This window comes from Haliotis rubra, unplaced genomic scaffold (assembly GCF_003918875.1).
Source record: "Haliotis rubra isolate DU_JTF1 unplaced genomic scaffold, ASM391887v1 Scf312, whole genome shotgun sequence".
Lineage (NCBI taxonomy): Eukaryota > Metazoa > Mollusca > Gastropoda > Lepetellida > Haliotidae > Haliotis > Haliotis rubra.
Window position 1 is genome coordinate 888,270 of NW_025766983.1, and position 18,607 is coordinate 906,876.

At 38.7% G+C, this 18,607-nt stretch overlaps 1 protein-coding gene across 1 annotated transcript; it reads right to left on the reverse strand.

Annotated features, from left to right (window-relative positions):
• Positions 1–1,861: 1,861 nt before the first annotated feature.
• LOC124283291 (ras-related protein Rab-43-like) lies at positions 1,862–18,378 on the reverse strand. Its single transcript, XM_046719322.1, has 4 exons — positions 18,061–18,378; positions 13,405–13,588; positions 6,762–6,907; positions 1,862–4,141 (listed from the first exon to the last, which is right to left on the reverse strand). Exons 1-4 carry the CDS (start codon positions 18,256–18,258, stop codon positions 4,031–4,033), a joined length of 639 nt encoding a protein of 212 aa, XP_046575278.1. The 5' UTR covers positions 18,259–18,378; the 3' UTR covers positions 1,862–4,030.
• Between the last annotated feature and the right edge of the window lie 229 nt (positions 18,379–18,607).

The window sequence follows — 18,607 nt, forward strand, 5'->3', positions numbered from 1 at the left end:
TTAGTAAGAATGGGAATCGGTCTAAGACCACCAATATTACAGATAAAATGTGTCTGCAGTCTCCTATTAGAGAACTATTCAGTCATATTCTTTCATTGGCATGGCTTAGATTTTTGGCTCACCATTTTGGCGAAAAAGATACCAAAATACCTTTGCGTAGCTTTATATTTTGTCATTTGTATTTGCCATGAAATTGTTTCAGTTGCTTTAGCGCCGATTCCGAGTGAAGGATGCGTGGTATTTCTCAATAACATATAAATATGCATTTAGTTCTCTTTTGGCTTGTTCTCTTCATAAGAAGGTTGCTGTGGTTAGAGATGCATTTGATAAACTATTACCGGTAATTATAAATGAAATCAATTTTGTACATTTTAGTATTCGTATCAATTACTATTCTTATCAATCAAAGATAGAGCAGTTGTGTGAAATATATTAAAAATTATGTATGTTTTCGTTATCACAGTTACTGATACAGGGGTGGAATTAACCCATTGCCCGATGCCCGAGTCCAGTGTTTTTTTCAGTCGGGCAAGCAAATTTGTATATCACACTGTACCGGTGTCCTGTTGACTTTCCAATATTAATTATGTTGTTTATTTTAAAAATCAACAAGAAAACGGCCGGTATAGTGGAAAAATTATCAGGGCAAGTGCTTTTACATGTGCCACTGTACCGGAGTACACTAGCAATTTTAAAGTTATTTCCACCCCTGTGATATTGGTTGAAGTTTGAAAAACATTGCCCTCAGCCATTACATCCACCTAATCCTATACCACACACAACGAACAACGAGCACGTCACACAGATAACAAATCCACAAGATGGAGGAAATATTTCAACACACGACATAGATAGGAAGAGTCCTGAGTTTAAAAATAGCATAGTCTTGGAACACCATTTTCCCACCAATAATCTTTCAGCTTTTAGCAACAGCATTAAGCTTCATTTGAAATGAATGCCTGATTTATTATCTAAAATCTAACCTCTTTAAATGTTAAAGGTTATTTACAAATCTAAAACTTTCACAGATTGAAATAGAAGGCCAAAGGATAACACCATACAGAAAATTTTCAACAGTAACCATGGTAACAGTAACACCACAGACACATGTTTTTCGGATTGTCAAGCTGCATTATTGTATATACAACCTCATTTATAAAATTAACGGCTTCAAAACCAGGCGTCAGTCAGAACAACTGTTGAACTATTAAAACATCCTCAAAGAAATCATGAAAACAAATAGTTACTGTTTTGATTTTCTAGTAAACTTCACCATTCAGACTTTAACTGATCAAAATGAGAGAATACAGAAAAAGCCACTTCATATAGTTTCTTTTGTAAAAGGAACATCTGAAATATATATCTGAAATATTCTATAAGTCTTAGGAAAGCACAAAATATTAATACAAAGTGTAAAAGCAGTAGTTCTACTAAAACAGTAGTTCTACTAGATTATAACAGGCAAACATTGTGGCACATGACATTACAAGATCACATGCTCATTGGTGCAGTCGTAGCAGAGAGGTAACCATGGGAACACAGGAATGTGATTGACGGAGAGTTGATCAAAATCTGACATTAAGCACAATGGAAACTTCCTACAATCGCATCTAAGACGAGTTCCTTGTGTTGTGAAGACTGTTAGTAAGTGCTAGCACTGGAATCAAGGAATGAAATTCCTCTTATCTACCTGTTACTGTTGGACATTTGGCGCTCATCACCATGACAACCACAATTCTGATTCTTCTGTGTGTTGCTGAACACCACTCTATATTCCAGGGTGCTGTTGTACAAAGGGATCTGAGGTGATCCCAAATCTGATACATATAGACTTTTGACAGTCATAGCTAAGGGATGTTTGGGTCAACAGGACCCGGTACTTCATGGCAGACTGTAATTAACCTATCTCAACAAACAAGTGATTGAAATGAAGAGCAACAATCCACACCATCTTGTAAGGCGACACAGTATTAGCCCAGTCACTGAACCTGACTACAAGGTCCCTTTTGTCGCCTCCTCTGACCACCATAAGGTGCTGAGGGCAGGTCACATTATTGGTGTAAATGCCAAATACTGTAACAGGTTTCATACTAGATCCTTTCTTTAAGTATTAGAGCAGTATCCAAGCAGTATTAAAGCTGCACAGACTGCGTACTTTATTCTTGTCAGGCATGATAACTAAATAATCCTCATTAACTTTCTTTCTTTTTCATTTAACATTGCCAGCTATATATTCCATACAGGATGGGCTTTGTCTGGACCAGACAATCTAATGATTTACATCAGGAGCATTGCATCTATGGATGCATCAACAAGTCAGGCAGCTGGACAAGCAGGCATGTTAATCTCCTCTAATCACTAGCATCAGCTCAACACTGACATTTCTGAATCAATCTCGACATGAAGTTTGATAGTGACGCCCCAATTGTTATGTGTAGACATCTCAGACACTAACTGTCCAGTAGATGACACTGACTGTCCACTGGCTATCAACTTAAAAATAATTATTTTTTCAAAATTGGGATTATTTAAAAATTCTTAATTTCTTATATTCAGAGGTACTTTAAACATTACATTTTAAATCAAATAAAATACAACCAAAGATTAAAACCTGTTCTTACTTACTGGAACTGTCATCAATAAAACACAGATCAATTCAACAAGAAAACATGGGTTATTAGCTTTATAAACATTTCATCATTTTAGAATGAAATTGGAAAATGTTTCATTTACGTCAGGGTTTTTTAATGACTTTTCCACAGACACATAAAAAACCAGCCTCTGAGAAGTCTAAATAGACACCTGATATGAGTTGGAATCGTCAATCAATCCAAATTTAACAGGATTCATACTGCTTTCAGACTAATTCATCCATATTACAACAAATTACACAAAGCACAGAATTTACACAGTTTCCCCATGTGCACAAATTAACCTATGATTTCCGTAAAAATGACGTAAAATCAAACATCACTGATCATAACAAATCTGATCTTGTACAGTATGATCAATTCAGCTGACATTTCTCATCATATCATTTCAACTATCCAAATTCTAAAACTTCAGACATATTGTTTCCACGACAAGCACTCCTCGCAATGAGATGTCGCTAATACAGACACCAATGGTTGCAATGTGTTTGGAATGACTAAGAGATTATAAGCTGTTGTATGTACATCAGAAGATGCCATGTCCCATATCAAACTACATGTATGTCACATACAAATCATATAATATTCATGAAATAATCATTGTGTCGACAGGACAACTGATTACTATCATGGTAATAGTTCCGTATTGATGCAGACGTCACATGACCATTGTAAGTACATTTCAAGAACACCATCACTTCACATTCTCCTCAGACTCCATTACCACTTCAACGAGCTTACAAAAAATGCATCGAAAACTTCACATTCAATAATCCAACAGACTTGCAATGAAAAATCTGCAGGTATATTATCAGTAGGTTGTCTCTGTGCCTCTTAATCCACACATGGATTGCCCTTGACCTTTACAAGGAATTCAAGCACCTCACGAGATGTACCTACTTAAGATTTCGAGGACTTTCCAAGTACTTTAAAAGCTATAAATAGAACATATTCACTATTCTTCAAAGTACATACTATCTTTATGTGTATTAACTATGATCTAAATCTTTCTCTGCAAACAGTTGATGGTAATTACTACAAATCTAAACTGATTTTTGAGAGCAATGAAGCGTAATCACTTGAGACAAATTATCAAATTATACATGAACTACTGTATGTCAAATGACTGACTCAAATACTACAGACAAGCCTCATAAATAAATCTATTTACACACATGGCCTAAACCTCAATGGTTTCATAAGAGAATCACAGTGAAACCTTCTTCCGACTGCAGGATAAAAGATGACACAAATCAACGGCATCCGTCAACATTTCTCTCACTGAGGAGACCATTGTTTCATATTTCTGGGATAAGCTTTCGCTCAATTCAATGAGCTCTCCGGCAATGTAGTTTACCCTTCAATGACCTTGACCTCAACTACGATTTTCCACAGCATGGCCATCCCATGCCGACCTGGGATGAGTTGAGACTGATTCTCTCGCCACTTCCTTCTAGCCCCAGCTCGCCTCCGTACCGACGCTTCAGTTCCTGGTAGGAAACAAACAAAGCATTATCATAATTATGATTGTAATTAGATTTGTATGTCTGTTGTTTGACACTGTACTCTACAATATTTCAGTTATGTGATAATGGTCTGTTAATAATCGAGTCTTGACCAGACAATCTAGTGATCAATATCATGAGCATTATCTGTACCACTGGGATATGATTATCATGTATTATTAACTTTCTGTGTTTGTTTGTTAATGTTGCTCTTGGCAGTATTCCGGCTATGTGTCAGTGGTCTATAAACAATTCAATCCACTCCAAAACTTCATGATTGAAAACATGTGCAAGCTGTAACAGTCAGTCTATGATAACATCAACCGAGTCATCAAGCCTGACCAACTGATCACCCTAGCACTTCAAGCCTGAGTGAGTGAGTGAGTTTAGTTTTACGCCGCACTCAGCAATATTCCAGCTATATGGCGGCGGTCTGTAGATAATCGAGTCTGGACCAGACAATCCAGTGATCAACAGCATGAGCATCGATCTGCGCAATTGGGAACCGATGACATGTGTCAACCAAGTCAGCGAAACTGACCACCCGATCCCGTTAGTCGCCTCTTACGACAAGATAGTCGCCTTTTTATGGCAAGCACATGGGTTGCTGAAGACCTATTCTACCCCGGATCTTCACGGGTCACTTCAAGCCTGACCAACTGATCACCCTAACACTTCAAGCCTGACCAACTGATCACCCTAACACTTTAAGCCTGACCAACTGATCACCCTAGCACTTCAAGCCTGACCAACTGATCACCCTAGCACTTCAAGCCTGGAATACCCCTGTGGAAGCTACACCATCAATCTTAAAGGGGGAGCACACTCTCCATAAGGGCAGTCCCAGTCCCATACTTCATTACAATAGGCTGGACATTTAACACGTATGATACAAATGCATCTTATGTGAATAGTATTACATAAAACCCAAACATACAGAAGTATGAATTAGAATTCCAAATATAACAAGTGTTTGCCACTGATATGGCAGTGTCCCCCGCCGCTAAAGAATGGAATATCTATATTCACCACTTTATATTTTTGGGTCACATACAAGATGCCTGAAATGACTGGTGTCTGCATAATCACCCAATGTAGGCTGTCGACATACTTGAAAACATTCGGTGCAATGTTTTATGAGATGTTGTGGTGTGGTGACCTTGAAGATAAGGTCAAGGTCACCCAAACCAACTGGTGTCTGCGAAATCCCCAAATGTATGCTGTCACTGAATTTGAAGACATTGGGTACAACAGTCCATGAGATGCCGCGTTAAGAAGAGTTTGAAAAGTGTTCAAAGTATCGTGGTGACCTTGCAAATAAGGTCAAGGTCACCCAAATACACTGGTGTCTGCGAAATCCCCAGTGTAGGCTGTTACCAAATTTGAAGACATTGGGTACAACAGTCAATGAAATATCGCGTTAACAAGAGTTTAAAGCATGCAAAGTGTCGTGGTGACCTTGAAGTTAAGGTCAAGGTCACCCAAATCGACTGGTGTCTGCGTAATCCCCCAATGTAGGCTGTCACCAAATTTGAAGACATTGATATGAAGGCATGAGATATCGTTGACAAGAGTTTGAAAAGTGGTCGGTAAGTAAGCAGTAAGTGAGTGAATCCATTCAGGAGGGAATCAACCAGGACTGGATATCTGACTGCCAAGACAGAGTACAATGGCATACAAAACAAGTGTTTGCCACTGATTTGGCAATGTCCCCCGCCGCTAAAGAAGAATGAAATATTTATAACATATTTACTACTTTTAATTTTTTGGTCACATACAAGATGCCTGAAATGACTGGTGTCTGCATAATCCCACAATGTAGGCTGTTGCCAAATTTGACGACATTGGGTACAACAGTAACGAGATATCGCGTTAACAAAAGTTTGAAAAGTTGTCACAGTGCCGTGGTGACCTTGAAAATAAGGTCAAGGTCACCCAAATCGACTGGTGTCTGGGCAATCTCCCAATGTAGGCTGTCACCAAACTTAAAGACATTGGGTACAACAGTTCATGAGATATCGCGTTAACAAGAATCGGGACGTACGTACAGACGGACGCCGCTGAATACATAGTCCCCGGTTCTGCGTTGTGGTGGGGGACAATAAGGAACACAGCAAAGAAAGATTTAAAATCCCAGGTTTACAAAATAATCAGACAAAAAAATGTCAAGATGTATGTTATGTCCACAGGTTGTTTTAGCTGTATGTGAACATTTACGTTTGTACATTGCCAAATGTATGCACAGAAAAGCCTGTGGTCTATACTGAAATTGATGATGATGATGATGATGATGATGATAAATTGATGAAGAAGAAGAAGAAGAAGAAGAAGAAGAAGAAGAAGAAGAAGAAGAAGAAGAAGAAGAAGATGATGATGATGATGAATACATTTCACATTGGAAGAGGGGTGGTGAAGTAGCCTAGTGGTTAAAGCGTTTGCACGTCACGCTGAAGACCCCGGTTTCGATTCCCGACATGGGTACAATGTATGAAGTCAATTTGTGGTGTAACCTGCCGTGATATTGCTGGAATATTGCTAAAAGCAGCATAAAGCTAAACTCACTCATTCATATTGGAAAACATTCTTCAAGTGGCACCAGACTCACCTTTGCCATCTGCATGAATGCCTCATCTATGTTGGTGTTATCCTTGGCGCTGGTTTCCAGGGAGTCCAACATCCCACAGTTGTGGGCATAGTTCTTCGCCTCCTCACCGCTCACCTCGCGCAAACTCTCCAGATCTTTCTTATTGCCTGTGAACAGGATGTGATATCAAATAAATATCAACCTGAGTCAGCATAACTTAAACTGTATGAGGACGAGATTTTACTTACCATCCAAAAACATTGTCCAAAACTTTTCAGCTTGTAAAAAGGCTTTCCAGGAGGGTCTCATATAACATGAGATTCACTAAAACACCCTTATGATCCAGACAGTATCATTTCCTTTCAAACTGCCCAAAGTACACATTCCCTGATTCACTTCTTGGTTCAAGTGTATTCACATCCCATAACCGTAAAGTGTGACCAAATTATTACTGGGAAGGTATCTGGAATTACTGTATTTAAGCCCTGGGCTTAATGATAAATGACTGCTTTGGTAATCAAATCATACAACCATAATTAAGCCAAGGTCTATTCTAGTTAAACAATACTTTTAAACAATGTTGTTTGGACTGGTTGGTTTTAACTGGGTGTTAACAGTTATCAAGGTTTTCACTGGGTGTTAACAGTTATCATGGTTTTCACTATGATTATCACTGGGTGTTAACATTTATTATGGTTTTCACTGGGTGTTAACAGTTATCATGGTTTTCACTTGGTGTTAACAGTTATCATGGTTTTCACTGGGTGTTAACAGTTATCATGGTTTTCACTGGGTGTTACAGTTATCATGGTTTTCACTATGATTATCACTGGGTGTTAACATTTATTATGGTTTTCACTGGGTGTTAACAGTTATCATAGATTTCACTGGGTGTTAACAGTTATCATGGTTTTCACTGGGTTTACAGTTATCATGGTTTTCACTGGGTGTTAACAGTTATCATGGTTTTCACTGGGTGTTAACAGTTATCATGGTTTTCACTGGGTGTTAGCAGTTATCATGGTTTTCACTGGGTTTAGCAGTTATCATGGTTTTCACTGGGTGTTAACAGTTATCATGGTTTTCACTGGGTGTTAACAGTTATCATGGTTTTCACTGGGTGTTAGCAGTTATCATGGTTTTCACTGGGTGTTAACAGTTATCATGGTTTTCACTGGGTGTTAACAGTGATCATGGTTTTCACTGGGTGTTAACAGTGATCATGGTTATCACTGGGTGTTAACAGTTATCATGGTTTTCACTGGGTGTTAACAGTTATCATGGTTTTCACTGGGTGTTACAGTTATCATGGTTTTCACTGGGTGTTAGCAGTTATCATGGTTTTCACTGGGTGTTAGCAGTTATCATGGTTTTCACTGGGTGTTAACAGTTATCATGGTTTTCACTGGGTGTTAACAGTTATCATGGTTTTCACTGGTGTTAGCAGTTATCATGGTTTTCACTGGGTGTTAACAGTTATCATGGTTTTCACTGGGTGTTAACAGTTATCATGGTTTTCACTGGGTGTTAACAGTTATCATAGATTTCACTGGGTGTTAACAGTTATCATGGTTTTCACTGGGTGTTAACAGTTATCATAGATTTCACTGGGTGTTAACAGTTATCATGGTTTTCACTGGGTGTTACAGTTATCATGGTTTTCACTGGGTGTTAACAGTTATCATGGTTTTCACTGGGTGTTAACAGTTATATGATTTCACTGGGTGTTAACAGTTATCATGGTTTTCACTGGGTGTTAACAGTTATCATGGTTTTCACTGGGTGTTACAGTTATCATGGTTTTCACTGGGTGTTAGCAGTTATCATGGTTTTCACTGGGTGTTAGCAGTTATCATGGTTTTCACTGGGTGTTAACAGTTATCATGGTTTTCACTGGGTGTTACAGTTATCATGGTTTTCACTGGGTGTTAGCAGTTATCATGGTTTTCACTGGGTGTTAGCAGTTATCATGGTTTTCACTGGGTGTTAACAGTTATCATGGTTTTCACTGGGTGTTAACAGTTATCATGGTTTTCACTGGGTGTTACAGTTATCATGGTTTTCACTGGGTGTTAGCAGTTATCATGGTTTTCACTGGGTGTTAGCAGTTATCATGGTTTTCACTGGGTGTTAACAGTTATCATGGTTTTCACTGGGTGTTAACAGTTATCATGGTTTTCACTGGGTGTTAACAGTTATCATGGTTTTCACTGGGTGTTAACAGTTATCATGGTTTTCACTGGGTGTTAACAGTTATCATGGTTTTCACTGGGTGTTAACAGTTATCATGGTTTCACTCACTGGGTGTTAACAGTTATCATGGTTTTCACTGGGTGTTAACAGTTATCATGGTTTTCACTGGGTGTTAACAGTTATCATGGTTTTCACTGGGTGTTAACAGTTATCATGGTTTTCACTGGGTGTTAACAGTTATCATGGTTTTCACTGGGTGTTAACAGTTATCATGGTTTTCACTGGGTGTTAACAGTTATCATGGTTTTCACTGGGTGTTAACAGTTATCATGGTTTTCACTATGATTATCACTGGGTGTTAACATTTATTATGGTTTTCACTGGGTGTTAACAGTTATCATAGATTTCACTGGGTGTTAACAGTTATCATGGTTTTCACTGGGTGTTAACAGTTATCATGGTTTTCACTGGGTGTTAACAGTTATCATGGTTTTCACTATGATTATCACTGGGTGTTAACATTTATTATGGTTTTCACTGGGTGTTAACAGTTATCATAGTTTTCACTGGGTGTTAACAGTTATCATGGTTTTCACTGGGTGTTAACAGTTATCATGGTTTTCACTGGGTGTTACAAGTTATCATGGTTTTCACTGGGTGTTAACAGTTATCATGGTTTTCACTGGGTGTTAACAGTTATCATGGTTTTCACTGGGTGTTAACAGTTATCATGGTTTTCACTGGGTGTTAACAGTTATCATGGTTTTCACTGGGTGTTAACAGTTATCATGGTTTTCACTGCGTTAACAGTTATCATGGTTTTCACTGGGTGTTAACAGTTATCATGGTTTTCACTGGGTGTTAACAGTTATCATGGTTTTCACTGGGTGTTAACAGTTATCATGGTTTTCACTGGGTGTTAACAGTTATCATGGATTTCACTGGGTGTTAACAGTTATCATGGTTTTCACTGGGTGTTAACAGTTATCATGGTTTTCACTGTTAACAGTTAACATGGTTTTCACTGTTATCATGGTTTTCACTGTTAACAGTTATCATGGTTTTCACTGGGTGTTAACAGTTATCATGGATTTCACTGGGTGTTAACAGTTATCATGGTTTTCACTGGGTGTTAACAGTTATCATAGATTTCACTGGGTGTTAACAGTTATCATGGTTTTCACTGGGTGTTAACAGTTATCATGGTTTTCACTGGGTGTTAACAGTTATCATGGTTTTCACTGGGTGTTAACAGTTATCATGGTTTTCACTGGGTGTTAACAGTTATCATGGTTTTCACTGGGTGTTAGCAGTTATCATGGTTTTCACTGGGTGTTAGCAGTTATCATGGTTTTCACTGGGTGTTAACAGTTATCATGGTTTTCACTGCGTTAACAGTTATCATGGTTTTCACTGGGTGTTAGCATGGTTTTCACTGGGTGTTAACAGTTATCATGGTTTTCACTGGGTGTGTTCATGGTTTATCACTAGGTTATCATGGTTTTCACTGGGTGTTAACAGTGATCATGGTTTTCACTGGGTGTTAACAGTTATCATGGTTTTCACTGGGTGTTAACAGTGATCATGGTTTTCACTGGGTGTTAACAGTTATCATGGTTTTCACTATGAGTTATCACTGGGTGTTAACATTTATTATGGTTTTCACTGGGTGTTAACAGTTATCATAGTTTCACTGCGTTAACAGTTATCATGGTTTTCACTGGGTGTTACAGTTATCATGGTTTTCACTGGGTGTTAACAGTTATCATGGTTTTCACTGGGTGTTAACAGTTATCATGGTTTTCACTGGGTGTTAGCAGTTATCATAGATTTCACTGGGTGTTAACAGTTATCATGGTTTTCACTGGGTGTTAACAGTTATCATGGTTTTCACTGGGTGTTAACAGTTATCATGGTTTTCACTGGGTGTTAACAGTTATCATGGTTTTCACTGGGTGTTAACAGTTATCATGGTTTTCACTGGGTGTTAACATAGATTTACTCAGTTATCATGGTTTTCACTGGGTGTTAACAGTGATCATGGTTTTCACCGGGTGTTAACAGTTATCATCGTTATCACTGGGTGTTAACAGTGATCATGGTTATCACTGGGTGTTAGCAGTGATCATGGTAATCAGCCCCGTGGTCTGGTACAAATATTGGGGGAGTTTTATATACTCGTTCATTACGTGGCTACTTAGCTCAAAATATGACTTTAAACCCCACATACCATTAACATGATTAAGTTTCAGTAACCATGGCAACACATCAAATTCAAACATAAACTGAAAGAATGTATGTCTCTATGCTCAGGCTGAGACAGGTTAAACAGGAGGGGCAAGTCTGGAGTGGGACTGACCTGCCGACAAGAGTATGTTGACCGGTGACATGGTGTTAAATGACAACAACAAAACGACCTGGTTACACAGGTGGGGCAAGTCTGGAGTATGTGGACCGGTGACATGGTGTTAAATGACAACAATAAAACGACCTGGTTTCACTACAAGTGGCTTGTCAGTGTATGAATAATCAGACTGTTTTATAAGTGTTTCCAAAAGCCAAAGATGAGGTAAAACTATTCCCAAATGGACATTTGTACCCTACTCCCTAGCAGACATGGGGTAATTGTAATTTGTAATTGTAATTGAATGTAATTAACTACAAAAATGTTCGTGTTATTGCAAAAACCTGTGTTTCACGCAAATAAATCTACATTTCTCGCACAATATTTTCTACCTGCGTGATCTGCACGAAAAGCATTTTGTGTTCTGGGTAGTTACATTAAAAAATTACACGAGTCACTTGTGTGCCACAACTCCCTAAATTCTTTATGAAAATGTAATTTTCTGACTTAAATTGATATTTTATACTTATCCTGACTCATGCTAAATGCTTGTCTCCTTCTCCTTGCGAATGATAGTGGAACACTTGAAACCCCTTGAAGTTCCCTTCTAAAAAGCGGACATAAAGTCATCACTCACCCACAAGTTACCTCCCTTGCCTCCTTGGTGCCCTTTTGGTCACATGACCGGCCATGTTTTGTCACTCTCTCCGTATGTATGCCCGACTCTTGGATTTACAGGGAAATCCAGAGTGCCATAAGATGGGAGGTTGGGAGGGCTGACCTCATGAGTCAGGATAAGTATAAAATATCAATTTTAGTCAGAAAATTACATATTTTTCCTTATCCTGACTCACGCTAAATGCTTGCAGAATCCGTCTGAATTGGTGGTGGGTCAGGCCACTTTTGAATACTCTGGCTGTTGATTTACGTCCTGTATTACCCCCCCATGGGAACTTATGACGGCACTGCTGATGATTCTGTTCTTTCAACTTCCTCTGATGAGTCTGGGGGGAACCACAACTGTCAGATTTCTTCCGAAACTTCTCCTGACATTTTCGTGTGGATTATCTATTGCAACTCCATCTCTTGATGCGGTGGTGGAGTTCTTGAACTTCAAGATGAGTGCTTCGTTGATAGCCCTAGATCTGGCTAGTCCCAAGAAGGTAAGTCTAGTAGTCGTATCCAGTTGCGCTAGCTTCTTGTCCTCTATCTTGTAAGTTCTATAGCGGGAGTCGTTGATGATCTTGTAGTCCTCACCAATCTCTGGTGCCGTCAGGAAGCGTTCCATGTGATGGAGGGGGAATCTCCTGGCGTGGAACGTCGGGATATGCTGATTCTGGAACTTGGTAGCCTTATCAAAGGCTGAGCTGAGGCTGTCCGGTACTTGGGAGATCGGGTCGATAGACAGAAAGGTGAGTGTGTCGAAATCATCGTTGGACATCTTGTATGTAAACGCTTCGTCTGTGTCCTTGGAAGGTGATGCTAGGTCCAGGCCATTAGCAATCCATGAGGTTACTTCCGTATCGGAGAATATGACTTCACCTTCTTCCTCTGATGTAGACATCTCCCGATCTGACGATCCACGATGACGTGAGTTTCTGTATGAAGATCTGTACGACGAACTACTCGCCGGTGAACGATCCCGACGTGTATCCTTCCTGGAGTCTTGAGATCTCTCTCTAGGCCTTCGTGAAGGTTGATTCTTAGGCGAAGTTCCCCCTCTATGAGATGTGGAGTGCCTGCGTGCAGGTTCCTGATGTGCCTCTGAGTCCGATGGTGATGACAACTTCATAATTTTACATGGGGCTATGGCCAAGAGCCCCCATCTTGCACATGCAAGATTCTAAGGGCTATGTGTTTTAGGAATGAAAAGCTTGTTTTCCTACCGTGAACACTGCAGACTGTTTTATAAGTATTTCTAAAAGCCAAAGCTCAGTTTAAAATTATTCCCAAATGGACATTTGCACCCAACTCCCTAGACATACAACTGGTGCTCAACTCTACCTGGGTACCCGGTAGTAAATTTGTAAACATCACTCAGCTCTACTCCATACATCATGTTGACAATCAAAAAAATGATCTATGGTTCAGTATCACTGTCAGCTTCATCACCAATGCAATATTTACCTATCATCAACTGCACAATGGATGTTCCTGCATATCTCTTTACATCTTCAAGCCAGCGAGGAATGTTGTCGAAGGTAGACCGTTTTGTGATATCATAGGCTATGATAACGCCATTAGCACTTCTGTAGTAGCTCTGGGTGATGGTTCGGAACCGTTCTTGGCCTGCCGTGTCCCAGATCTGCAGCTGCAAGTACAATGAGGACATGAATACACCACGGGAAGATACAAAACCCAACTGCTTTACCGACTCCTCTGACAAAAATAAAACGAAAAATGAAAATCAGCTCAATCGGAGTGTAAACTATAACATATGTAAGGTACAGATTCTAGTACTCTTGTTGGGTTCACTCCCATCCAAGATTTGAACCCAAACCATCAGAGATACCTAATGACCACCACACAATGTTAGCCATGTAAACCACTCAGCCACCGCAGCTTCCACAAAAGAGGAACTTGGACAACTTGTTGTCACAGACTTTGTGTACCTCTCTGAAAAGTGTAAAGTAGCAGACGTCCCATGGCTGAAGGCTATGAATACACATTAAGAACATGTAGAAAGTGGTCAAATGCAACACATTATATTTGGGATTACACATTCTCAGTAAAGTACAGATTCTACTACAATATACTTTGAATCCCAGACGGGAGTCAACCCAACAAAGGTACTAGTAGTAGTAGTAGGATATTGACATAGCGCTAATTCCACAACACATGGCCATGCTCAAAGCTCTTCCTGAGCATTACATACAGGGATGGAGATACTGGCAGAAATGTTACTGATATTTTTGGAAAAGGTGGGTCTTAAGGAGTGCTTTGAAAGACGTGAGTGTTGGTGATGACTTCAAGTCAGTAGGAAGGGAATTCCATAGAGTTGCAGCAGCAAACGGGAAAAATCACGCACCAAATGATTTCAAATTGTAACTTGGAACAGTCAGCAGAAATTGTTGAGAAGAGTGTAGAGTTCGTACTGGAGCATATTGAGATAAAATATCCTGAAGATACGAAGGTCCTGTGTTGTAAAAAGATTGATAGGTCAGCCACAGTATCTTGAAATCGATCCTTTCACGTATGTGGAGCCAGTGTAAAGAGTCCAGAATCAGAGAGATGTGGGAACAGGGACTGGTTAGCGTGATGAATCTAGAAATAGAATCTACCTTACTGAGAAAGAATAATCCCAAATATAACGTGTTAGATTTAACCACTTTCTAAAAAGGCATTGTGTCAACTGATGTGTTAACCACCATCAATATATGCATACAATCTTTTAAATGAAAATATTATTGACATTTGTAGACTGCCTGCCTGCCTGAGGATAGGATAGGTGAAACTTTGAGGAAATATCAAGTTACCTATACTATTTCTGAACACCTGTTATCTGTTTGACATTACAACAGGTGAAGTTAATTAATGTATTCAGTCTAACTTCTAAGCAAACTAACAAAAAGAAAGTTAGAGGCTCACTGGATGCTGTCATTTGGAAATAACCTTGATGGTAAGTGCAACCTTTTAATGCATCCCCGTCTCTGAGAGTGTCCAGAATATACAGCAAACAGTGGTTCCTGGTAACTCTTGTGTCTGAGGTAATTGTGCAATATAACAATGGGCCAAAAAGTCTGGTTGTAAGTGGTAAATGTATTACATATTATGTACTGCAATTTCCATACTGCATGGTTGCCAGACCTTGAACTTCACTAATTTAAAAAAAAACATTTGAAAGAAGGTGTGATATAAAAAGAGTGTCCAAAATGAAACATTATCATGATTATAGTTATTAAATTGAAGTTGCTTAGTGTCAAATATTTTATCTGAGGAATGATTAGTTGAGTTACGAAAAACATTGATCAAAGGATTAACCAATAATCAGGATGATCATTGTAATGTGTTCATTGATTTACCAGTGCTATTAAAAGTAGATTTTTCAATAATAATATCTGTACATGCAGGTTTACCATTGATTACTTAGAAGATGGAATATACCCTTATTTGGTCAGGAGGGGCGGTGGGGTAGCCTAGTGGTTAAAGCGTTTGCTCGTCACGCTGAAGACCTGGGTTCAAATCCCAACATGGGTACAATTTGTGAAGCCCATTTCTGGTGTCCCCTGCCGTGATGTTGCTGGAATATTGCTTAAAGCGGCTTAAAACCAAATTCAGTCAGTCAGTATTTGGTCAGGAAGTGCCTATGTATAAGCAAAATACATTGTTCAACTTGAATGGATTAGCCAGTAATACATTGCTACTTGCTTGCTGTTATTGAACTCTGTAGAGTGTTTTTAAACAGTGCACATCATGGAAACAATTGTCACTTGAGCTAATGGGACATGACACCTACATTAAACACCTAAAACAGTTCAGTTCAGATATGACCACAAGGTATAATATTCCAAATGAAGCATAATTTTTAAGATTGTTGCAAAGCACAACAAATAAGTTTTTCAGTAATAAAGTTATGGATAAGAACTTTTTGTTTATAGCAAAGAACGCCTTTTCAGTGTAGCCTCTACACTGTTTTCGAGCTAAAGGTTTTTAGCTTTGAATTGGTGTCAGAATCTACACCGAAACGTTGATCTGTGCACTAAGCAAGAAGTTGTTATCCATAAAGTTGTATGGTTAATTATTATCTCGCCAACTTCTGGAGTGAGTGAGTCAAGGTAGTGAGAATCTTTCCTTAAATAAGGGTTATATAGCATAAGTTATTCATTATTGAACTGACAACTACTTATGCATCAAACTCACAGTGATAAAAATTAGGCATGGCGTGAGTGAGTTTAGGTTTACGCTGCACTCAGCAATATTCCAGCTATATGGAGGCGATTTGTAAATAATCGAGTCTGGCCCAGACAATCCAGTGATCGACAGCATGAGCATCGATCTGCCGAATTGGGAACCGATCACATGTGTCAACCACGTCAGCAAGTCTGACCCCCAGATCCCGTTAGTTGCTTCTTACGAAAAGCATGGGTTACTGAAGGCTCATTCTAAACTGGACCTTCACGGGTGACCAAGTTCTAGAATGCTGATCAAACAATAAATAAGTTTTTCTTGGTGAAGATATATGGGAGAGTGTTCCTTTTTGTTTGGTTTGTATGTTTAACATTCAGCAATATTCCAGCAATGCTCCAGCGGTCTGTAAATAATTGAGTCTGAACCTGACATGACCATCGATCTACGCAATTCGGATACGATGACACGTGTCAACCAAGTCTGCAACTGTCCGTCAGTTGCCTCTTACAACAAGCATGGGTTATTGAAGACAGACTCTAACATGCATCTTCAAAGGTCAGTGTTCCTTTATGTAAATAATGACAGACACATTTCTCAAATATCTTACATGTAACTGCCAAATATTATTATTATTTTGACGGCTGTAATTATGATATTTGCATTTTGTCATAAAAAGGAAACATCATTCTTTGAAGAATTACTCATAAACTGTCAAAGATGAGGGCTTTTAAGAATTAACAATAATAACATGGCAGGTATAAAGTATCACTCTTTATTACTTACCTGATTCATCTTACCATAGGAATACAACCGTACAAATTACATATTGCATGGCTGCCGGACCTAGAACTCGAGGATGTCATGGTTGGAAAGAAACAACGCGTTCTTCAAACTTATTGTTTCTCTCCTACCATGACATGTTCTTGATCAATACATTTGGTCCAATGCACAAGTATGACATATACTTATATACTCTCTCTCTTTCAAACACACAAACACTTGCCTGATGATAAAACATGGACATAACCATGATAAAGTAAAGTGTCAGAAAGAACTTCGCACCAATACTTCAGTATTCAACAATAGCCATAACATGTTAGGCCTTACAGCAAAACCATCCATAAACATTGATGAATTAGGTAAAGGACACCAATACATGCAATAAGCATGATTCAGCACTGTGTTAAAGGGACAGTACAATGATCGTTCTGAGCATGGTTTGTAAACTATAGCAATACCCTATATAACACTGGGTTCTAATCTGACCAAGCTGGGGCAACTATTTTGTATCTCATCCATAAGAAATACACAGGTTTCTCTTCAACTTGCTGATGAAGAAACACAAGATTGAAGTGATTTAAGTCTACGATGCCCTTGTATCGTCAGTTTCACTGTTCAGAGGTCTATAGTTTGGGTTAGAAAAATTAATCAGGCATAAACTCATCTTAAGCTATGATGTCACACTTGCAAAAATAATTCATGCATGATTTAATAACACACTAACAGTATGTGTACTGTTCCTTTCATCACTGCTTCCGTAGACTACATATTAGTCTGCATTTGTGATCTATGTGTAAGCACCTACCCAACAACTTTCACTGACAAGCATAACAAACATTTCCAAACATATTGACCATGTTTACATAATAAATATCAATTTACAAATGATAAGCCCATAAGTTCATTACGGACAATAATTCAAATTCAAAAACTTGTAGTTAATAAACATGTCACCTAGTTCAGATACACGGGAAAACCGAAATCAGTACTTCGGTTGTGATTGAGTCTAAAATTAGAATGTGTGATTCATCAAATATAAACAAATGCTTCCTCGAGTTGTTGCCAGCTGACTCGAATATCCTGTCAAGAAAATCGCCCATATGTAATAGATACGTCAACAACTTAAAGCATAAATAATCATCACTTTTGTCTTACCTTCACAAGTTTGCCGTCAATGTTCAAAGTTTTCATTGTAAAGTCCACTCCGATGGTACTACCGTGTTTTTCTGTGTAAGTTCCCGATTTGAATCTCTGCACAACGCAGGTTTTTCCAACACCTGCATCTCCAATTAACACTATTTTAAACAAATAATCAAACTGTTCATCAGGATCGAGTGTTGACTGGTACGACATTTTCAAGATGAACCCACTCCCTCTGTCATTAATAATTTACACTGTATCAATCCCAACTCCGATGACACAGCTTCAGCCGAGTTTCATGTTTTGGCTATACCGGAAGTGACATCACTTTGTGATGCCACTTCCGTGTTGGTGTTTGTTTGTTTCGAATCATGTGACAAAGATAACAAGTATTATGAAAAACATACAAGTCATAACGCAAATTGTGGCAATCCCTTCTTTCTTAATTTAGATAAACCTACTTGTTTTATGTAAACATATACACTGGTGAATTAATAATGGGACGTAACTCTTGTCAGGCTTACTTCGAGGCGGAAATTCAAGGCATAAATTAGATAAAATT

What these genes read in the sequence shown, in the direction of transcription:
- LOC124283291 (XM_046719322.1), bottom strand. Translation starts at nt 18,258, where the DNA reads ATGTCGTACCAGTCAACACTCGATCCTGATGAACAGTTTGATTATTTG. An exon ending in TTGACGGCAAACTTGTGAAG is followed by an intron (nt 13,589 to 18,060) that starts GTAAGACAAAAG and finishes TTGTACTTGCAG; the next exon opens with CTGCAGATCTGGGACACGGC. An exon ending in CATTCATGCAGATGGCAAAG is followed by an intron (nt 4,142 to 6,761) that starts GTGAGTCTGGTG and finishes GTTTCCTACCAG; the next exon opens with GAACTGAAGCGTCGGTACGG.